At 34.9% G+C, this 25,075-nt stretch overlaps 1 protein-coding gene across 3 annotated transcripts in view; it reads right to left on the reverse strand.

Annotated features, from left to right (window-relative positions):
* ZPLD1 (zona pellucida like domain containing 1) overlaps positions 1-23,564 on the reverse strand; it is a 64,532-nt gene extending 40,968 nt beyond the window's left edge. The window contains exons 1-3 of one of the 3 annotated variants that reach the window (XM_067739015.1): positions 23,394-23,532; positions 525-575; positions 329-442 (exon numbers count right to left, since the gene is read on the reverse strand). In XM_067739015.1, coding sequence (XP_067595116.1) covers positions 329-434 — 106 coding nt within the window. In that variant the 5' untranslated portion in view covers positions 435-442; positions 525-575; positions 23,394-23,532. Of the gene's footprint in view, positions 1-328; positions 576-23,393 lie in introns of all 3 variants that reach the window. The other 2 variants (XM_067739013.1, XM_067739016.1) reach the window with 2 other exon arrangements.
* Positions 23,565-25,075: the final 1,511 nt, after the last annotated feature.

Genomic DNA, 25,075 nt, shown 5'->3' on the forward strand with positions numbered 1-25,075 from the left:
AAGTCTGAAGTAATTTATGAGAAAAACATCCCTCAATTAGACAAATTTTGAATGACATTAGCCTCTCCCAATTTTAACAACCATTAGCCAATATTTTCACATCTGTGAGCAGTGATTATAATAATATAAACTACAATGAACACTTTGTATGTTAATGTGGTTATGTTACAACTTCAGAAAAATGTCTTTTGTCATTTGCCATTTGTTAACATCCACTTAATATAGACAGATATCCCCCTCATTTTCCATATGTATTTAAATGATTTACTATTCAAACATAATCGCTCTTTCCAGATACAATTAGAGAAAAGATTGGGTTCAGACTTACCAGGAAATCTACTGTGGAGGTTGGTGTCACAATTGTAGCCATTGAACTGAGCAGACCCTGGAAGCACTCTAATTGTTAGAAGCAAGAGCAACCATATCCGTTCCATTGCAAAACCTAGAAAAGAGTTACTTTTCATGTGGACATCACCAGCCTTCACTCTCACTTGCTGGGAAGAGTGAGGCTGATCTCAACTCACTGTTGGATAGGCAGGCTGTCTACATCCATGCAGGCAAAGCTCATTAAAGACCTAAGGATTATCAGAAATAATTATCAACAATGAGGCAGAGATTTTGGCTACAATATTTCAAAATTATTTTTATTCTTTGACTCCAGTTTGCAAGCGTGACAAAGCTAGGCTTTTGTAGTAGAAGAACTAAGATATAAATCATAACATTTGCAAAAGAAAGATTTTTATTATAAATAGGAAGAACTCAAACCAAGTATTTAGCAGATTAGAACAGCATAGCTAGGCAGACTGACTGATTTGGAGGCAATGCTACCCTTTAAAGTACCAATATCCATAGTCAGAGGGATTTAACATTCAAGAGTTGATTTTCAGAGAATTCTCAATTCTCTCAATGACCAAATAATGTCAAGAAAAATTTCCTCTCAACAAAGGAATTCCAGGATACTACTACTTCTCAAAATCAATGGTTTGTATATCATTTTCCTAGGAAACACAGGAATAAAGCAAAAGGGAGAACAGAAAAATACTACGTGTAGAATGACATCCTGGTTTCTCCAATGGCTGCTCACTGGTGGTTGATAATTGATACAGAAGTATGAAAACCTTGAATTCTTAGGAGAGTGTAATGGAAATTGTCAGTGTGTGTTGAACAAATAAATATAAATTGACTTTAATACTTAAACTCCAGTCAGTCTGGTATTTAATTTTTTTTCCTTTACGGCCTTTTATTGTCCTGATAAAGTTAAAATATCTTCCAGAAGTGCCCAACTTATTCTCAGAGCATAGTTTGTGCACTGGAAAAAAATCTTTTGGGTTGGTGGTTTTGGTCTATGTATAAAAAACAAAAAGAAAATAAAACTGCATATGGCTTATTCAAATAATTTACTGCATTTTTAAAGCTTTGGGCTTGGGGGAAAAAAAGATGTTTTAGCTGTCCTTAAAGATCTGCCCTTAGATGATCAATCAAGTCTTTAGCAAAAGGAAGGAAATACATCTTGCTTTTGAATTGTCATTTTAGTAGAACATGTTTATGGTGAACAAAGTCACTTTGGTGAGGATGTGGGAAAGGAAAGCATGAGTTTACTCCCCAAAATAGACACAAAAACTATTAATTAAACAGGAGCTTCCTTCCTTACGCACTATAACATACCACTGAGGCACAAACCTAGTCACTTTAGGAAGAACAGCCACATGTCTGGTTAGCTCTGATCCGCTAGGACACTCCAGAAACAGAAGACTCACACAAATGGCTGACCCAGACCCTGGGGTCTCTTGGCCATGCCTATGACTTCAATGTCTAGCTCCTCAGGACACTCCAAATAGACGAAGACAGCCTTGCTCTTTTGGAGTCTTTGGAAGACTTTTAGGAAAGACAGCAGCTTGTGTCTGAATGGTACATCCCATCACACACACAGCAATGCAATGCCCCGCCGCTTCCTTCTCATGATGGGTCCCATTAACTCCTAGAAGGCACTGGAGACTCTAGACTCACACTGTTGTCTCTCAATCTAAAGAAGTCTCCCGTCTCTACGGATTCAGAGTCAGGAATTTTCAAGAGTGAGTTATTTTTATTATTCAAAAAGGCTTTCTAGCTTTTATATTGTCTCACAGGAGAAAAATAATGCTTATTGAGTGGATGCTGTATACAAAGAAGGCAGTGTGTTGCCAGATCATTTACCTATAGTCTCTCATTCAAATCCTTATAAACACTGGATGATGCTGGAATCACCACTCCATGTATAGAAAAGGAAAAATAAGTCTCAGGATGCTAAAGTGACATGGAAAATAAGTGGAGGGACTAGAATTCAACTCCAGAACTTTCTGATAAGAGCTTGCTACACAAGCTACCTAAATATCATCTGTTATTAAATAAATTTCATGTTATTTTGGTTGCCATTTATCATCAGTTGTTTTCTTTAGCTTTTAAAATCGTGTACCCTTTATTAGATCTTTTCATATAAAAATAAACAAATTCTTACATAGTGAATGCAATTTGTTTAATAGATGTATTGAATAATATGGGCATTGTGAGGAAGAAAATTATTTTTTAAAAAGGGAAAGGAGGTCCTGATTGTGGAAACAGTGAGAATTATTACTACAGACTAAACTGGACACATCTATGTTTAGCAAAAATGGTTAAGAAACACGTGCTACTTGAAATGGACCACTAATAGCAGTAGTAAAGTCTTTGCTTTACAACATTAGATCAGATCTGAGGTTGTCCAAAAGACATATCTCTACACTTTGAATAAGACTTAGAGCTCTGTCATAGAGATTAAAACTCTTAATAAATATTTTTTGACAAGAAGAAGGTAGAGGTAGAAGGCAGCTTGCTTTAACAGAAAATCCACTGATTTTGATATCAGCAGATACAGATTCAAATTCCCCCTCAGGCGTTCTCTAGATTTAGCATTTGAAAACCAAGATGATGATCATAAGACTTTATAAACTACAAACACGTAAAGAACATAGCACAGTCTGGACATAAGGCACTCTCAATCCCATGGAGAGGGATGGTGACAGGGTCTGTGCTCCTTTGACTAAGCCACATGCTCTGGAGCTAGACTGCACAATACAAACGTGTCCCATGGGCCAGTAACAGCCCTGATTAGTTGCATCACATTATTATATTTATAATATTATTTGTATTGGTCTGTGTTTTAATATTATGGTACATTAAGCAGGGGAATTTTGAAGGACACCACAACTTTTGTATAGGCAGTATCCACATTCTGATCCCTATAACATTGGCAGTGCTCATGGCATTTTCAAGACTTTGGGAGTTAATGAACTATTTTCTTGTACACTCCCCATCCTCAATCCTATCTCCATCATTTGCTCTGTACATAGAAAACTTGACTATCAACTCACATTAGTAGCAAGCTTGGAGATGTTACTTGCCACAGTTTCTAGAATTTTTTTCTGAAATGGGAGTGCTTGGGGTTTGGAGACTGTGTTGAGATTCTTTACACTCATTAAAGCATAATGTCTTGTTTGCTCAGACTCCCCAGCTCCTGGGCATGTGCAATTCTAGACATGTGTACTCCAGTCTTGATCTGGCTTAAAAATCTTAGTTGAGCTTCATGTCACAAGGTAGAACCCAGTGTCTGGTTTACCCTGGGATGACCTGAAATGCTTGCTGTCCCATTGTGGCTCCAGCAAACTCTGATTAGAGAACCTGAGCAGAAGCATTTCCCATCTTCTCCACCATCACTAAGTGCAGCATCCAATGACCCTACTTCGGTGCTTAACAGTGTTGTACAAAACTGTCTGACGTGGTCAATATTACAAAACATTAGTAACACATTCTTAGATAACAATGACCTTGAAGACATGTATCACAAGGCTTTTGTACATATTTCTTAACTCAGTACCTCCATAAATTTAAATTGATTGCGATAGGGGAGGGAGAGGATTGTACGTATAACATTGAATTTTAAGGAATTCAGAAGTGTTGATTTTAAAGAGACACTTGCATCTCTTAAACTGGTATTGAGGCTCTGTGTTTTATACTTAGTGATACAAAGGAAGTCATATGCTGAGTGACTTGCTATCAAATGTCAATATTTCTCATACTAAGTTCTCATTTTAAAATAACTTCTTCTAAAATATGAATTTCTAATTTATTTGCTTAAGATTGAACTTGGAGTTAGAAAAACATAATTTCACTTTTAATTCTCACTCAGTTTTATATAAATTGAGATAGTTCTGTCACACTGTTCTCTAGGTTTTATACATTTAATAATCTTTTTTTGACCCTCCTTTTATTAAGATCTGTTAAGTGCCAGATTCTGTGCTACATTTAATATTCAACTACTAACATAGATTTAATTTTCACCCATGTTACTAATGTGGAAACTGAAGTCAAGGTTTTTAATTGACTTGCCCAGGGTCACAGACCTAGTAAATGACAGAGAAGAATTCAAAACTAAGCTTGATCTTTGGAATTATTGTAATACTCTGTTCGACTTAATTGGAGTTTGTCAAATAAACCAAATTAATGTCTTGTTAATTTTCAGAAAGTAAATTATATTAATAATGAATTCTTAAAATATGCTTTGAGCTAAGTGCTTCAGATGACTGAGGCAAAATATTTTTAATATCTACATACTTGTCATGACTTTATTTCACTTATTCAGAGTGCATAAAAATATTATTATTTTCACAAATTGATTTAATGATACTGCCAGTGACTGTTAAGGGCTGATTATGCACCAGAATGTTTTTTTAAGCACTTTTCTAACCATATTTTCTAAGTATATTTTCTAACCATGATACAGGTAAATTATTCTCCTTATTCTGAGATGAAAAAACTGAGGCACAGAAATGTTAGGGAATTTGCCCAAGGTTAAACAGATGACCAGTATGAGAATCAAGATTCAATGTACACATCATATGATCCAGAAATCCCACTCCTGGGCATATACCCAGAGAAAACCATAATTCAAAGAGATACATGCACCCCAGTGTTCATTGCAGCACCATGTACAATAGCCAGGTCATGGAAGCAACCTAAATGTCCATCAACAGAGGAATGGATAAAGAAGATGTGGTACATACATACAATGGAATATTACTCAGCCATCAGAAGGAACAAAATTGTGCCATTTGCAGAGACATGGATGGATCTAGAGACTGTCATACAGCATTAAGTCAGAAAGAGAAAAACAAATACTGTACATTAATACATATATGTGGAATCTAGAAAAATGCTACAGATGAACCTATTTGCAAAGCAGAAGTAGAGACACAGCCATAGAGAACAAGTGTATGGACACCAAGGGGGGAAAGGCGGGTGAATTGGGAGAGTGGAATTGACATATATACAATACTATGTATAAAATAAATAACTAATGAGAACCTACTGTATAGCACAGGGAACTCTACTCAATGCTTTGTGGTGACCTAAATGGGAAGGAAATCCAAAAAAGAGGGGATATAAGTATACATATAGCTGATTCACTTTGCAGTACAGCAGAAACTAACACAACATTGTAAAGCAACTATACTCCAATAAAAATTTTAAAAAAAGATTCAACGCACAATGACTCCAGAAACTACCCTCAACTATTATATGGCATTGCCTTCCAGAAAATGACCCTTACAACAGTACCTCAAATGGAAATTTGGTGATTACTTGGTAAATTTAATCAATATTGATTTATTCCTACATTCATTTATCAAATATTATTGAATGCTGACACGTGCCTGGTAGTGTCCAGGGGAGCTGAGGTAATGCAATCAGAAAGAATTATTTGCATAGAACTTACATTCTAGTGAAGGAAGTCAGAAGAAAATGAAATCTATAAGTGGAATACAGAGTATATTTACAATTAGTGCTATGGAGAAAAAGTAAAAGGAATGATAGGAAATTCTGGGGCGGAGGAGAGGGAGTTTTGAAATTTTAAATGGTCAGGGATATAAATCAGTCCATATAAATAAAGATCGGGGGAAGAAAAACAACTTCATTTATGAACTACCACATCTACCTGTGTTTAATTTGTACTGCACTTTTTTTTTTCTCTTTAGGCATTTCCCAAATAAAACAGATTTTCAGTGCATAAATTATTCTCTGGGAATAACTTGGACACTTTGAACAGACACATTAACCTTTCAGATGAATAAAGTTGGCTCTTAGTACCCAAGAAAAGTAATTTATTAAACAGCACCCCTGTGACGTGAGAAAAAGTGAATCTGTTCAAAAGTGCTTTTACCTACTTTCGAGAAATAACTTTTGCAGAAACAATTCATCAAAATTTCATATTTCTTTAATTTTATTACCTTCATATGGGCTACTGTCTATGATACTCTTCTAGTTGGGAAGAAAAATAGAAAATTCAAACCAAAAATCATTTCTTCAAATATTTAATTGTCAATCTAAGACATGCATTTTTTTAGTAAACTAAAGCAAATTGTTTAATCATACAGATTCGCAAAAATATGGAACGGGCTCTTCGGCATCAGTGATCACCCTAATCCTCTCATTCTCAGCCCTCCTGTGCATTTACTGACCTGCTACTCTGCACAGACTTGCTGTCCCCTACAGGGGGCTTAACCTCTTTCCTGGTGCTTCTGTATGACCCACCCAAGCCTGCTTCTCAGAAGAGTTCAGAAACAGTTCATTAAGCTTTAAATGACTGCAAATAGTTTGAAGAGTTCCCAGGGAAGGGGAGGAGAAGAAATGTACGTATTTTAATAGTGATCAGAATTTAAGTTAAAAGAATAAAGCCCTACTTCAGCCTTCAAAGGAACTAATAGGACCCAGGTAAGATCTGGGGCAAAAAGGCACTGAAGTAGTACAGGTAGGCAGCTGTCTTGCTCAGTCAAGTGTCACGGTGTTACATGATCTTGCCTCTAGAAAAAGGACGTATTAGCTCACCCTCCAAAATGACCAGTTTTACCATGCTGGAGACAATGACTATTTAATGAAGAAATCTGTTTTTTGATCGGGTGTCTGGACTGAAGCTCTATGTTCTTTATTTCTGTGTTTGCACTGGGACATTAGAGGCAAATATACACTAAAACGAAAATGAAAATATAAAACTTTCATCAGAAATATCCATTATTATGTACATACACATTCTTTAACATAGAATGTCCTTGTCTTGCTAAACAAAGAATAAAACACACCGTGTACTTTCAGAATAATGCCTCAGACAGAGAAGGAAACAGGTTTAGTCATCAAGAAAACATTCAGAAATTTTATGACTCTAAAGATATTGATGTATACTATGAGGAAATATGAATGCTATAGGTTGTTTCTAAGAGTAAAACCTACTCCAATTTTTTCTGACACAAAGTGAGTGCTCATTTATTTCCCTTTCCCCACATTTCTCACCTGTCTTTCTGTTGAGGGTTTTCTCAAGTAATCTACAGCATTTAAATGATCTACAGTGTTTAGTTTAGAATATTTATTCTAGCACCTTAGTTTTTGGGGTACTGACAGATTGAACTAAGTCACTCTAAAAGCTTTTTAAAATAATTTACCACGTTCATTTTCAAGATATGTGTACATTTTATACTTCTGAAGTATCTTTGAAGATATATTGACTTCCTTCATCCTTTCATGAAGTACAGTGATAACAAATTAATAATAAAGTGATAATTTATTTATCTTAAATGCCCATTTCCCTCTAATTAATTAAACAATTGACTATTAGTGTGATCATTTCAGAATGAAAATATTTCTCAATAGAGATGACGTACAAAATACATATGAGCTGGCACAGCACAGGAATCAGCCAATCAAAAGAGACACCATGCTGATATATTCTGGCTGGATATCAACCCACCTCCAAAAAATCAAAGGTTTTTGCATGGGTACCAATAACAATAAAGATAACTTCATACTTTGGTAAACTCTTACCTAAGAACACAAGAGCCCCTTTCTATTAGTACTCCACTATTTGATATTCCTTGGTTAATCCATTCATTTATTTATTCATTCCACAAATTTTTATGAGCAATTTCTAAGTATTAGACTCAGGGCACTCGGAATCAATCCAGTGATGAGCAAAACAAGCATAGTCCTTACCCTCACAGAGTTTAAAAACTAGAGAGAAGAAAGGTCATTAATAATGGCATACATTAAAATATACTTAACTATATATTTGGTAAGTGCTATGAAAGAAAATAAAGAGTGCCTCAGGAAACTATAATACGTATTGACAGGAGGATGTTTCTAACACATTCAGAGGGATAGCATTCTATTGTGCAGTTAGGATCTACAGCTAGCTTATATAGTCAAAATTACCCTGAAAATTCCCTAAATTGCCCATCTCTATGTGGGATTCCTGAGTAATATAACAATATTTTGAATGAGTTTCCTCCTGATCACTTCTGTTGTCCCACAGCTCTTGATCCTTTTAGGAAGATGAGAATAGAATCTATATTAAAAGAAAAATATTGCCTAATTCTGACTTCCAAACAGCCTTATTTTAACTCAAAGTAGAGAAAATTGCATAAAGATCCATGGTTTTTGACTATAGAGACCAAGAAGATTTTGGTTCTCAAACATCTGGACTTTAAGAGCCAGAGTTGGAAGACTGAAGAGTTTGGAAGCCTAGAGTTTGTACTAAAGTCCACAGAGAAGGTGTGAGATATGACAGCCATGGTGGACACAGCAAGGGCAGTGATGCTACCTAAAGACCAAACAGATGAGAATTCCCTACTAAGGCCAATTAGGACCACGTGATGATAAATGGACAAAATACCCTCACCAATGCCAGGGCAATAAGTATTTTTTTAAGTAGCTAATGTATAGAATAATTACTACTTTTTAATAATTTTTCCTTTTTTTTTCTTTAGTTACTCCAACATCTTAATAGACTGATTCGCCCCTGTGGCCTACAGGCATATAGGTAGTGTATATAAGTCCATACCACTCTCTCACTTCGTCCCAGCTTACCATTCCCCCTCCCCGTGTCCTCAAGTCCATTCTCTATGTTTGTGTCTTTATTCCTGTCCCAACCCTAGGCTCTTCAGAAACATTTTTTTTTTTTTTTTTAGATTCTATATATATGTGTTAGCATACGGTATCTGGTTTTCTCTTTCTGACTTACTTCACTCTGTATGACAGACTCTAGGTCCATCCACCTCACTACAAATAACTCAATTTCATTTCTTTTTATGGCTGAGTAATATTCCATTGTATATATGTGCCACATCTTCTTTATCCATTCATCTGTCGATGGACACTTAGGTTGCTTCCATGTCCTGGCTACTGTAAACAGAACTGCAATGAACATTGTGGTACATGACTCTTTTTGAATTATGGTTTTCTCAGGATATATGCCCAGTAATGGGATTGCTGGGTCGTATGGTAGTTCAATTTTTAGTTTTATTAAGAAACCTCCCTACTGTTCTCTATAGTGGCTGTATCAACTTACATTCCCACCAACAGTGCAAGAAGGTTCCCTTTTCTACACACCCTCTCCAGCATTTATTGTTTGTAGATTTTTTGATGATGGCCATTCTGACTGGTGTGAGGTGATACCTCATTGTAGTTTTGATTTGCATTTCTCTAATGATTAGTGATGCTGAGCATTCTGTCATGTGTTTGTTGGCAATCTGTATATCTTCTTTGGAGAAACGTCTATTTAGGTCTTCTGCCCATTTTTGTACTGAAGACGAAAAGACAACCCTCAGAATGGGAGAACATATTTGTAAATGAAGCAACTGACAAAGGATTAATCTCCAAAATATACAGGCAGCTCATGCAGCTCACTATCAAAAAAACAAACAACCCTATCTCCTTCATTTATGATTGCTCATTTCCTACCACACTGATCACGCTCCTCCTTGAAACTTCCCAAGTTCATACAAATTTAAAGTTCCAGTCCCTATACTTCTCTTGTCATCAGATTTTCAGCTCTTCTCTCTCTCCTCACATTCAGACCTGTATTTCCATCTTAAGTATTCCATATAGAAGTCCTATGTGCGTAACTGATGCAGTACACACAAACCTTAACTTTTCACCCAATCACATTTTTCTCCTGTATTTTTAGTCCTATGTTTCACTCAGTAACTAGAGTTTTAATAGTTACTTGCAACTCTACTGATCCTACCCTTCACATAGATACCAAAGGCTTCACTCCTGTTATTTGCAACTTTACTGGCATCTTTATTTAAGTTCCTCATCAATTCCTCAATCTGACTCCAAACATTCCCTATTGGTTTACTTTACCCCTTCCTTATCCACCCCCACCTCACACAATATGTGGTCTAGCATATGCTCTTATCACAACTTCCAGAACATGTCATGCTTTTGTCTGTTTTCTTTTTCTCATATGCATTCTCCTCTGCTCAAATGCTCTTTTTCTCCAGGAATATGTCTCCTTTGTGGAGACTTTTCTGATTCTGGCTCCCTCCTGAATTATTTCCACTTCCAAGTTGCTTCAAACAGATTTGGTAACCTGCTAAGTATTTACAATTTGCTGCCATCTGTATTTTGACACTGGCACCAGGTTTAAACTAAAGTCAAGCACATCTTTTGCTCCAGAGCTGCTAATAATCCATGACATAGACTGCTCTTCTTGATTTTTTCAGTTGAAGAAACTGATTCTCCTTGCTTTTTTTTTCCCCCAACTCTAACACTGACCCCTTACCATTCTAGTAGAAAGGGTTTTTTTGTTTGTTTGTATTAATTTTGTGGTTGGAACTCAGGCCTACTTGAAATGTGATAACTGTGCCCACTAAGATCAGGAGAATGGCAAACCTGAATGAGCCAATGGAGTCGTATGAGGCCCCATGGGGTAGGCTGGAGCCACCTGGATTTATTTCTACCCATTCAAACATCTGCTTGTATTATGATAGCTGGTTTTTAGGAGATCAAAGGAGCTGATGTGGAAATGCTGTTTCTATGACTGTGCAGCACACAAACATTATTTAAATGTTCCCTCAACATGTGCATATATCCAAAGCCCATTGGAGCATCAGACGACAATAGGAGCTGGTACCATGCCCACATTGTCAGCCTTGCTCCATTATGACGGAAATAACCAGCAAGACAGAGGCAGATAGCAAGGAAAGAGGTGAGGTGTACTGTGGCACAGGAGACACAGTGCCTGTAACATAATATTTGAATTTCTAATTTTGTCTTGAAAAAGCAAATCAATCTGACTATGGCTCTACAATCTCCATGGCTGCAGGTGATTTGTCAAAAAGCTCCTCTTCTATCTCTATGGAGATAGAGCTCTAAGGCCACAGGAGATCTTAGCATTGAGATCCCCCATGTGTGGAAGGCGGAAATGGGTAAAATAATCAATGTGCATGGCTAGCAGGTTGAATGCCAGAGGCCAAAGGGTAAATGATGCCAGCAAGCAGCAATGCTTCTGGTCATTCTCCTCCCAGGATCCTGTTCCTGAAAGCATATTGTGAGTGTACTTCATGGGATGATTTTTGTAACATTCATTTATCGAATATTTTATACTATTCAAAGGACTTTGATATGTATCCATTTATTTAGAACTTACATCTCTCCTGTAACGTCACAAAGCATTAGAACTGGAAAATTCCTTAGAGATCATTTCTCCAACATCTGCATTTACTAAAACCCAAAGAGATCTTAGATTGCCTAAAATCCTATGAGTAGTTAGTAATGCTGGATCCTACACCTGCTGATTTTTCACTCTGTAGCTTCTCCCATAACTTTAAGGAGCCACCTAGGCAAGAATTTGTTCATCAGATTCTTTATCATTTTTTATCATTTATTTGTTTATATAATTACTATTGGTAACTATTATTTAATAGTTATTAAACATTATTTACCAATATTACCTTTAAATTCTCACTGCAAACTTATAAGTATTATAATTGTCCCCATTTTACAGGTGAAGAAATTGAAGCACAGGATAGTTAGATAGCTTACTTTAGGCCACTCACCTAGGAGATGGTAGAGACGGCATCTGAACCCAGATTATCTGGCTACAGAATCTGTGCTCTTAAACCTGCAGTATACTATCTCCCTACCATCCCTTTCCATACATGGAACATGAGGAGTTAGGAGAAGGGGGATGAAGAGAATATTGACTATGACTGAATAGTTAACACCAAAGCAACTAAATTTTAAACCAGAGTTATCTTGAAATGGCAAGATTAAGTGTTCCCTGCCATGGACAAAAATCAGTCTCTTGCATAATTTGAGTTCACTTAAAGAGAAAGAACAAATCTTCATTTGAATGTATCCAAGGTGCAAACTAATTTTAAATACAAAACCTTGTACAGAGATATACATTATCCATGAGCTGTTCACAGCCAGGTTTTCTTCTCACAATTGAATAGATTAGTATCTTTGGAGATGAGACCTATATTATCAAGGTTACATTCTCAGATGCTGAGGCCACCAAGGACTCAAACACAGTCTTGAGATGTGAAGGGTCCATGTAGATATTATTTTCTCATAGTTTTGTTTTACTTTCTTTCTCCATCCATCCATCTATCTGTTGTTGTCGTGATGGTGATTGTTCAATCATTTGGTATTAAGTTTCAGACATTTTGGCCCTTAATATTTCAGCACACATCTCATAAGAAAAAATGGATCATCTCTACATAACCACAATACCATTACCAAACTTAAGAAAATTACAATTAACTCATAATAGCATCCAATATCAATTCAATATTCAATTTTCCCCAATTCACCAAAAGTATATTTTATACCTGTTTTTATTCCTTAATCTGGGATCCAAAAAAAGGGACCAAAAAGTTAATACAAATAAATGCAAAGGTTTATTCTTTGCATTTAAGGTGTGACAGCCCTTTAGTCTCTTGTAATACAGAAAATCTGAGCACTTTACGTTGGTAAGAATTCTATGGTCCCACCAGACCAAAAGAATGTGAGAAAATGCAAGATTCTGTCAAGATCAGAAATATTTAAAGCTAGATGAAATTCATTCAAATATCTTGAGTCCATAAATACAAAATTTAATCAAATATTAAGAGCTGCATGACTGCGATTACAGAGAAAAAAACTGAGTTAACATGTAACATGAATCTAAAGAACATTAGAAATGTGGATTATATGGTCTGGAAAAGTCATGTGGGCTATAACAATTCTTCTCTAATTTATCAAGTCCTTGTATAGGCTGTAAATAAGGTTATGTTGCATGATGATTACTAATAAGAATCTACCCATTGTCCCAGTCAAAACCTCTGGCTAATAAGCAATTGCAGTTAGCTTAGAAGATAAGTGCTTTCCATCTATCAGCAACTATTAACCCCAGGATTATGTAGGCATAGACGTGTTAAAGATAATCAAAAACTAGAGAATCATTTTTCATGTTACAGAATCTATGCATGTTGGTATTCTTAGTAATTCAAATGTGTGAGAGAATTTGACCTACTTAACTAACAGTTTTGTCCTTTTATTTTGATTTGAGATGTGTAACTGAGTAAACAATTTAGACTTTTAAGGTAAAATTGACATGATTATATATATTATTGAGATAGTTAAGAAAATGTAAGATTGAACAAATTTTAAAATCGATTTTTAAGGGCTAGTTAAATAATTTATAGATGGATTATTATAGCAGATAATTAAACTCCTTCAAACATATTAAATTGCCTTTTATAAAAATTTATTATATTCAATTTCCTATTCTGTACGTCAATTAACTACTTGCATATAAAAGCAAATATTTCTCAAAAACCTGTTAAAAAATGACTATCAAAGTCTGCTTAGACTTACAGATAAATAGTCAGAATTTGAGCTTAAAACCTTCAAGAATTGTTAGGCTTGGTCATTTACAGTTTTAATTTAATGTTGATCCTTAAAAAATTCAGAAGATATTTTTCAATTACTCAAAACAGAACATCAGGAAAATCTCTCACTAAACACAGAGTAAATGGTTGTTTTGCTTCAGAAGCCATAATAAAAGCTGAGATAGAATCACACCTTTAAATGCTAAAATCATATACCACACTTTGAGATGCTTACACTCAGAGTTACAGGGGAACTAAGATCAACTGTAGGATATCAGTTAGATGTTGTCTATCTCACGCTTACATAAAGTCATAAATAAATTCATTGACTGGAATAACAGGAAGACTGAACATGCTATTTAAATTAATTGTGTTTCTCTTTTTTGCCCAAGATTATATAGTTGAATTTGTTGATGATAAATGCCAGTTTGATGTAACTTCACTAAGTGCACAGAATATGCATTTCTGAATATGTGTTTCTGCCCTCCAAAAGTTTTTAATCAAAATGCAAACACTTCAGCTTCATAATTACATTATCAACATTAAAACTTCTAGAGGTTAATTTATGGAGAATATGTTTATGACCTTGGGATAATGAAAGATTTCTTAGGAAAAAACACTGTTGTATCATCATAAATTATAGGCTGGGCCTCCCAACAACTTCCTTCTAGAGGCTTACTGAGATATTTTTGTTTTCATGTTGCCCATTAATTCATATAATGTGACATTTATGCAATACACACTAACATATCTTTGAATAAATATAATCACAGGCTTGGGCTCTGGTTCCCATTTCATCACTAATTGTCTGTGGTCTTGGGGAAGTCACATAATGTGCCTTACCCTCAGTTACCTCAGGTGTGAAATGAAATGTTTGGCTAGAAATGACTGAGATGACTTCCAGATATAAAGAGCCAGTGAATGCATGATGTTTTAACAACTGTAGCAGAATATAGTGATAAATTCCCCAGAGACTTCTTTCTAAAATCACCTCCCTTATCAAAATTTAGATTTTACTATATCAGGAAGATTTAGAGATCTTCTACTGCTTCTTTAACTCTGTCTATGACAATCAATTAGGCGGCAAATGTTTCATCTAGAACACCCTCATATCTATCTCTCGTCATTTTTATAAGAAATAAAACCTGTAAGAGGTCTCACAGCCTAATCTCAATAGTGTTAAAAACAAGATGGCAATAGCCCTTTCACTTTTAGAGCAGCTCTGTCCTTCCACAGACAAAAATGGTAAAATTAAAATTACATGAAAAAATATAAATAAGTTGTTATTGGTTTTATATTTTTATTTATTTCTTCTTGCATCTATATTTATTTATTTCTCAAAGGTCTCAAAAGCCTTTAGGAAGCAATAATCACAAAATAAAATAGGCTGCTAGTAATTTATAACAGCACTTTGTTCTGCCTGAAATACATTTTCAACCCTGTTCTCATTATTGTTCATATTTTTTTTTGTCATGTTGAACTATTTGGGGGGATGTAATATTAACCTTCACGACAACACTCTGAGGAATACATTGAAGTGAACAGAGAGCTGCCTTTGTTTTTTAAATATGGGAATTGATACCAAGTGGTTAAATGTTTTTCCTAGGTAGTGCATGCTTGTAATAGATAATATAAAAGGAGGTAACTAAAAGAAGCTTCCGAAGTAATAATTTCTAATATCTCTAGCTCAGCTATTTGCTACAACAAAATTGTGTCCACAAAGCACAACACTTCGGGACATAATGAAATGAGATACACACACAAAAGCATTACTCAAGAATTGATGTTGAAGTCAGGGAGAACCTAAAATTTAAATCTTTCTATTTAAACATTTCAATAAGCACCACATTAATTGTTTCTATTTTATGAATTTAAAAGGTTATTCATAGATCACTGGAAGTGATCATTATATCAAATCCTTACTCTGAAAATCAGTAGTTAAGAGGACAGAATTAAGCATTAATCCTGACTTTCAAGGAGCAACAGTATTTCTGTTTTAAAAATAACTCATTGAAAAAAAAGTTTGTGTGTGTGTGTAGGAAATATAGAAAAAATATTAAAGATTATGTTATTATTTCAACATCTTGTATATTTGTAATTTATCATAATAAAAACTCAAAATCACGGGACCTAGTGGTAACTTATTCTGTGATAACTTGAGTAACTCATTTTGCTTCTCTTTGATTTTCTGGTTATCTGTAAAATAAAGACCTACATTACATGATCTAAGTGACTAACTAAAACTGGGCTACAGAACCTTTGAAAAAAGGACGTTTCATCCTTTATCTAGTAGAGTTAGGGGAAAGAGGCAGAAATCAGCCTAACATTTATAGGATGGAAGTCAATGAGGTCAAGATATTGGAGAATGAGAGTTATGAAGGGGAGGAGAGTTATCACTTCTTAAGAAGATAGCTTATGAGCTTTTGTGTTTTAGATGAGATGAACATAATTCTAACAAAGTTATAGTCCTGGTTATATCCAGGGTTAGGAATATAAGACATAATTTTAAACACAATTTTTCAGCTCTCTCTCATAAACCAAAATGGTCTCTGGGATCTGAACCATCAGGCAAGCTCTAGATGGCTGTGGGCCACAGTAGGCAAGGTAAACTGCCCTTACAGTGGATCTCAGACAGAAGTAAGTGAGGGGAAGGAGGTGAGCAGAAGGAAGGAGGTGAGCAAAAGAATGTATTATTGTGGATGAGACTGCAGACAGTGTTTCATTATAACTAGTACAGCAGAAGCTTTGGCAAATTTAAACATAAATCCTCAGAGTCACGGAGATCCCACCTCTTCAGACTACTTTGGTAAATAGTCTATCAAGAACAGTATGAAAACCAGAGCTCATCATAACATAAATGTCTCTGACCCAAAGAATTACACAAAAGGTGTCACCCAGCAATACATACTTAACTGCTAAGTGAATTTCAATGGGTGTTTAGTTTGTTCCATTCATTGGATGACTCCATGAAAAAGATAACATATAAATGGGATTTGAAGAAAAGTAGGGATTAGATCTTTCAAAAAGTTAAATAATCTCATTTTCTCCTACATGCAATATTTGAAAATCTATACAAATTAACTGTCTTCACTAAACACAAATTAAAGCAATGGAACAAAGAACAGTTTTGTTTTCAAGCTATCTGCACACCCCTTGAGGGTTTTACTGACCCCCTTAGGAGGACGCTATAACCCACAGGCTGTGCTGAAAATCATGGGTTTAGATTAGAAAAACCTTTTTAAATAACTATTGTGCTAGTATATCAGTTTAGTGGGTCAAGAATAACATTTCTCATGAAATAGAATAGTATGGGATAGTATAGGATGTAATGGAATAGATTATTTTTGTAAAATGTTTATGTGCTATACATGTATGGATGGATGTGTGTCTACTAGATCACAATGTAAAATATCTGACTGTGAGTTATAGTCAAAAGTTTGAAACCCACCAGTTTAGAATAAGGTAGAAACATGGTACATATGGGCTAAATGTCCCTACCCACAAACAAGTTTTGACTGGCCCCATGAAAGAAGCAAGCAAAAGGTTAATAATGATATAATCTATGGCTAAAGAACAGGGAGTGGGCCATAGGAAGATCAAACTCCTAGACCTGCTTCATTGCACCACACTCACTAGCCACGTGAACCAATTGATCGTAGAGATGAGCAGCACAAAATAAGACCATTTAAAAGTATCAATATAAATATCACTGTTCAAAACTTCATGTTCAAATCTCTAGTTATCTCTCTGCTACATGAGTGAGATTCATACAGTTTGTGGATTTTATATAAGAAATCATAGACTATTTCCCTCTTGCTCTGTTAAACTGTCAGAAAGCTACTCTTTGAAAGTAGGTGTATGCTAAAAAAATTAAAAGATCATTTTAACTTTTAATGGAAATAAGAAGGTGTGTTTAAATTGAAAAAAATCTAAAAAAGAAGTCATTTCAAAGCCAAATAAAAAAATGTGGGGTTAATATTTTATATCCATGGCAGAGTTGTCTGAGTTAATGTGAGGAGTTTCAAGAAATACAGAAACACAAATCTCTCCCTCCAGTGATTCTAATGAGTAAGTATCCAGGGTTGAGAACCACTGAGACAGAAGAATAAGGTTTTGCTACAGCTGAGATTCCATTTATGGTTGTCTTTTTTTCATTGGTAAGCAGATTTTTTTTTTCTTCACCATGGCTACACAACAAGAGTCTGAAAATAGAACCTCCAAGGAAGGACAATGCTACCTGAATCTACAACATGGCAGCTTCTGTCCACAGAGTCAGCCAATCAGCAACATAATACATTTATAAAACTACAGAAAATTAGTTAAGGCTAAGTTTTTGTTGCTTTGATATAGTTCTGACAAATAAAGTGAAAAATATTGAATCAGAAGCAAAACATTTATAGGAAAAGAAGTAAGGAATTTTCTTTCCTACTGAAAGAGTATATCCTCTTGTGTCTCTTCTCTGGTCAAATGAAGTAGGATTTTACTTTCCCTTAAATAATCATGACACTTCACACCATGGCTGATGGATCCTACAAATAGACTGCTTCATCTTATGTCCCTGCTCAAAATCTTTCATCATTTCTAACACCTTCCAGGAGAAAACCCAACTCTACATGACATAGTAAGAAAAAGCTCCCAAGATGAGATTCCTACTTACCCACCCAAACTCCCACCCCCAACCTACACACTATACTTTGTATAGTTCCCAAAGATAAGAAGTTATTTTACACATCCATGCCTTTGCTCACTTTACTGACTTTGTCTGGAAAGCTCTTCTTTCCAACTCCACCCTCTCCCTACAGGAACACATCTCCATTCAGCCTTTCAAGAATCAGCTCAAGCACAGCTCTTCTTTGAAAATATTCCTCTATCAAGACAACTGTTCTTGTTTGTTGAGATATTAAATTGACCACTGACTCTTCTGTGTTACCACCAGAGTCTGTGCATCATTCTATAATAACAGTTCTAAAAATGTTTTACACTTAGATCAAGGTTTATCAAAGTCAGCACTACTGACATTTTAGACTGGATAAATTCCTTGCTGTAGGATTTTTTTTTTTTTTTTTTGCGCTACACGGGCCTCCCACTCTTGTGGCCTCTCCCATTGTGGAGCACAGGCTCCGGACACGCAGGCTCAGCAGCCATGGCTCACGGGCCCAGCCGCTCCACGGCACGTGGCATCTTCCCGGACCGGGGCACAAATCTGTGTTCCCTGCATTAGCAGGCAGACTCTCAACCACTGCGCCACCAGGGAAGCCCTGCTGTAGGATATTTTAACAGCATTGTAAGATGTTTAATAGCATCCTTGGCTTCTACCCACTATGTGCCAGAAGAACTCTGCCTCAAGTCATGACCACTTCCTATCTCCAGATACTGCCAAATGTCTCCTGCAGTCAAAACCACCCCAGTTGACTAAGATGTGCATCTTTGTTCTCCCCTAATAACCTGTAAGTTTCATGAAAGCAAGAATGTTATTTTCACCTTTGTATTTAGGACTTAGCATAGTGCCAGGTCCACTGTAGATTCTCAAGATATTTTTGTTAAAGGAATGACTATCTTGTTACAAAAGGGATACTAACACACTATCAAAATGTAGAAGATCAAGCATATAGACATCTATCCTGATCATGATAATGCTTTGTTTTTTTTTTAAGGATTACATCACTATTGAAATTAAAATTTTCAATATCATCAAAACATCACTTAAAATCCTCAAATCCATCCACCCATCACTAGAAATCATTTGTATTGATTTTTATGTGGTTTTAATACAAACAAAAATGAGATTTGGGGTCTAGAACTTGACTTGAAATTATATCTAGGTATATAAAACTCTCGGAGTAAAAATTGCTTGAATATAGTTGGTTAAGTGATTCTGTTTTTTAAAAAATGCTCAGCTAGTATTTTTACGTTCTCTGAATAGCTTTAATTAATTACTTCACTTTTTAAAAAACATTCAGGGAGTATTTTTATGCCCTGTAAATAATATTTTCAATTTTTAAAATTTTTACAAACTAAACCCCATCAAAGTTAAAAATAGTCCCTTCCTAAGTCTACTTTCACTCCAGTAACATTGATGGAACACATTTCTATGATAGAATTGATAAAGCAAGGAATTTTAGAAGCCAGAAATACATTACTTTAATTTTAAATACTTATTCTAAAGAAGTTCCTAAATAGAATTGCTGTGCCAGAATTCAAATATGTGAGCCCAAATATGCATAATACACAAATACACATAAGTTTTTCAAATGTATATATTCTATGGATAATGATTTAAAATCTCTAAAAGATTATTTTAAAAGCTATCAATTATTTTAACTTCTTATATCCAAATTATTATTAACTACATTTAAAATAGAAAGAAAAGTTAGCCATGAATTCTTTCCAATTCCATAATATATCTTACCTAGAGATAAATTATTTAATTTGAAAGTACAATTCATGTAATGTACAAAAGATTTTCATTAATGATGGTGTGTTCAGAAAGCGACAGTGTGGTTATATGAACTCTGGCTATTTATCAGATAAGCATATTTGAGCAAATATTGTATTTTAAATTCTAACAATTTGACAATAAGTGGTCTTCATTCTTATTTTCTTATTTTCTTATTTTTCTTATTTTCTCTAATGATGTAATTTCATACATCATATATGTATATATAGTCATTTCATATTAAATGACTATAATGTTATTGAAAGTTTAAAGTCAACCTTATTTTATAGAGAATCTTAACTTTGCAAATAAAGCCACTGACGTTTTCATTTGGTCTCAGTTCCTTTTAACCAAACTAAAAATATCTTGTGTATTCAGCATCTGAATTTTTCACGCTCACAGCAACAGAAATAACAAAACGTCATATTAATCTATCTTTAACGTCACTGTTCTTGAGGCTTAGCAACTGCTTTTTTTCTTCTGCTTCAAAGTTTGGCTCTCTATATTCTAAATGATTTTTGGTCACTTTAAAAAAATCCGTAAATATCCAAGTATATAATTCTGCTTTTTATATTTTTTGAGATACTAGTACATATAACCCACTGCAAGTTCTAGAAAACTAATACTTTAAACCAGGGCTCAGTAAACTATGGTCTACAGGCTGAATTCTACCTATCACCTATTTTTGTATGGATCATGAGCAAAAGCAGTTTTCACATTTTTTTAATGGTTGCAAAAAGTCAAAAGAAGAATAACATTTCATGAAAAGCCAAAATTATATAAAATTTTAAAATTCCAGTGTCAGGAATTCCCTGGTGGTCCAGTGGTTAGGACTCTGTGTTTCCACTGCAGGGGGTACAGGTTCAAACCCTGGTCAGGGAACTAAGATCTTGCAAGCCACTGTGAGGCGTGGCCAAAGAAAACCAAAACCAAAACTAAAAACCAAAAAATAAACCAAAAAAATTCCAGTGTCTACAAATGAAATGCTATTGAAACATAGCCACACTCACTTGTGCACGTATTTTTCTAAGGTCACTTTTGAGCTACAATGGCAAATAGGAGTAGTCATTACAGAGATCCAAAAAAACTGAAATATTTACTTTCTGCCCTTTACAGAGAAGTTTGCAGACCCTGCTTTAAACAATTAGTATATGACTATCACACACACACACATGTAAATCTGGTGAATAGGACACAGTCCATTTCTGAGGGGATTTCTTTCAGCCAATATCATTTTCTCAATAATATATTTTTCTATAAACCTTGGTAAAGGCCATTGGTTATTAGCAATAAAATACTTACTATGATACTCTTAAAATATTTGGAAAAGTACTATTGAACTAGTTGAATTGATCATTTACTTTTTTGAGGTGTTCCTTTCTTCACCTCACCATTAAAGTCTTGAGAGTTTGGAATTCCTATAATTCCCCAGTTGAAATCAAATTAGACATCTAATAACAATCATCAATGACTCTGAATCTGTAAAACTCAGCCTAATGTCTACTTTATCATATCTTAGTAAAGCTGTTATGCCTGGCTCCTAGCTATACCATTTTGTAATGAAGACAAAACACAGAAAACCAGATCAAGTTTAATTTATAGTCTTAACCCAGTTTACATTCCATCTTAAATACAGGAAAAAAAAAAAAAGCCCACGAATTTGGTAAACGAACCAAAAAATTGAATTCCTTACAAGCAAACATTGCTAATAGGTGTTAAAATGATACAAAAGATTATCATTCTCTACTAGTGAACTTAATACTATTCAAGCTTTTGAAAAAGCTACAAAAACATGAATTGTCAGTAATTCTGTTTGATGCCTTAACTAAATAGATAATATTCTGAGCATCTGCTCATGGTTCAAAAGTTACCTTTAAAATAAGATTTCCTAGCAGAAAAATTCAACTTTTTATTGCCTCTGCACATTACTATAGGCCTTCTTTTAAAGAGGGGAAAAAAGCTTTAAAAGTCTTGAAAGGAATGTAGATTTAATATTTTGCATGATTTCGATAGTATATTATGTGACTATTAATAACAATAACTATATTTTATTTTGAGGATATTTCTGAAAATCTCTAAAATGAATGGACATAGAGCATATTTCTAGGTTTTTATATTTTGCTATGCATTATAATAATCAGTGAAGAAAAATCAAAATTCATTTAGGGACATTTAAAAATAAGTAGGAGCAATGGTTCAAATAGTAGTTCTAATATGTGCCTCAGAAGAAAGCTAGTAACTGAAAAATAAAATAATAAAGAGATATTTTCTATTATGTATTAAAAGAAATATTAGGTTTTTAACTGAATTCAACTCGTTTGTTGTTACTACCAAATTTATTTAAACTGACAGTTTAGAATTGTTTTTCTTTGGCCCCTAAAACAAATTATAAGAAGCCAATTTAGAGCAGCAAAATAAATAATGTCACACTCCTGAGAACCAAAAAGATTATTATCTCCAACACATGAACCTAAGAAGTGAGGTCTTTTTCTTAACACCACAAACAACTGGTTTTACCAAAGGCAATCTTGGAAAGAAGGAGCCTTAGAGATCACCCAAGAAATGGAAATCACAACGTTTCCTCTAAGTCATGGATGACTTCTCCCAAGTTGTGTGAGATTCCATGTCAATTCAAACAATACTAGGCTCATCATTAAAATAATTTTCATTTAAAAGAAAAATAGATCATAATTATCTTTAATTATCATATAATCTCTGTAATTAGAGATGATGCCATATTCAGCCAGCTTTTCTGGTATGGTAGAACCCTGATAAGAAATCTCAAATATAAATGCCTGTTTGCTTCCATTAATGGAATATTTGTGGGCTAAAGCTGACTGGTGACAGACCGTGGATGGGACTGGAGTCTGGAATACAATGCTGTGGCAAGCCTGTACAACATTTGACCTCAAGCTCTATGCTTAGAATTGAAGAAACCGCCCAAAGAGTCAGTTCTTTCTCCAAATCTAATCAAAATATTTCAGATGGGACTACAATTCACAAAATAAAATTTTGTTTCCACCTTTCTGTTTCCAAATATGGGAAGATGTTTTTCACTTTCTTTTGCTACATTTAATTGCCAGCCCAACCGTTACCCATCACTGGAACCGTACCACCAGAAAAGTTTTACTGGAGGCTGCCTTATGTCGCAAACACGTTATTAAATTAAAATGAATTTTCCATGCTTACTAAAAAGGGAGCATTTGTAGTCACATTAGGTGGCTTCAGTGCTGGGCACTTACCCAAGTCCCTGGTTCTGTGGAGTCAGCTGTCCTCCATGTGCCCGGCTCTGCCGCATGTGACTGAATGTTGGCCTTACCACACTTTTTCAGAAAAGATTTGATCCTTCAAATGGGAGGTGAGTTGCTCATTATGAGAAGTCTAAAAAAAAAAGCTGGATTTTAGACAAGCAAATGCTTCCACAGGTCCCAGAAGTTTTTGCAAGATTAATCATCACCAACATGAAACTTGAGCTCATCTTTTATAGACTTTTGTTTCCTTCCAACTACATCTCTTTCAATTTTCATTTCATTCCCTTACTCTTTTTTTTTTTTCCTACCTGCTTTTGATCTTCTATTTTACACTGTACAGAAGTCTTGAGTGGTATGTGTGAAGCGAGCCATCGTCAGCTTGCTGGTCTAGAAAAAAATCATAAAGTAAGAAACAAGGCCTGAGATTGGATTGGGAATTAATCTGCATGGTTATCAATGTCCTGTTGTGCTTCATGAAAGATGCCTGGTCTTTTCAATACTACATTTCATGTAGCGATGAAAATGGGATATGGAATATCATCGTGAAAACTAGTTTGATTGGGATAATAATGACTAAGAAGCCATCAATGCGAAAAACCTAACAGGACCCAATTGTGAAGAATGAGCTAGACACTGAACCTGCTTCACAATCTCTGCTTTTGTTTAGAGACTTCCACCAGGCTTTGGAGCCTTGGAATGGGTTTGGATGTCATCTAAGCATTCCACCCCCAAAGCTATTATCATTTCTCATTGAGAAGAAAAGTGGGAAGCTGGGATTTGGGTGCCACAGGGAAAGGTTTTTGAGATACTCTGACCACAGTAAAGCTTTGCTTCATGCACTTCATGCACTACTGTGCTTAGGGATGACTGTGGGGAAGCTTGGAGCCCATTGTATAGATTTATGTTACTTCATCAGCTGTTTAATAATAATTGCTACCTGAAAAAGGACATTATTTTATCAGTAATACCACTAGCTGATACCTTTATAAAATTTCATTTTATTCAATTGGCTTAGGGTACTTTAACAACATTTAAGTTCTCAATTGCTTCTGTGATAGAGGCAAGTTGCCTATGGCTACTGTGAACTGAGATTAAAATCCAAGAGTTCAGCCTTTTAAGATTTCTAGTAAATCCCCTGAACCAAACTCTTTCCCTAAATGGTAAGTGAATTTAAAGCTAATATAACTACTAAAAAATAATAGACAGAGGCTATTCACATTGCATTTTATCTCCTGTTTAGTATTGAAAGGGAGTTTGGTGCTTTCTACACCAGACAAATTCAGGTTCATGTTTTTCAGGGAAGTGTCAATTCCATAAACAAGCATAGTTATAATACCATTCTCCTCCTGAGTAAATATGAGATACATGAACCTACCAACTTTTTGAATACCATCAATATAAAACTCTTTGTATTTTCTTGATTAAAAACATAAAAACAATTCTAGGAAACTTCTTTTTAGGCCTTCCTAATTATGCTGACAGAACTGCAGCATCATTCTCCAGAGGCTGTTTTACTCCATAATGAAGCTTTTGAGTGAGATGTTTTCAAGCGATGTTTCAGGTTTTACTTTGAACACATCTCTGCCATGTTCTCCACCATTTTAAAAGTTAAATAAAAATGCAACAGCTTCAAGTAGCAATTAATAAATTCTGTCATTTACATAAAAAAATTA

The sequence above is a fragment of the Pseudorca crassidens genome, chromosome 5 (assembly GCF_039906515.1).
Source record: "Pseudorca crassidens isolate mPseCra1 chromosome 5, mPseCra1.hap1, whole genome shotgun sequence".
Taxonomy (NCBI): domain Eukaryota; kingdom Metazoa; phylum Chordata; class Mammalia; order Artiodactyla; family Delphinidae; genus Pseudorca; species Pseudorca crassidens.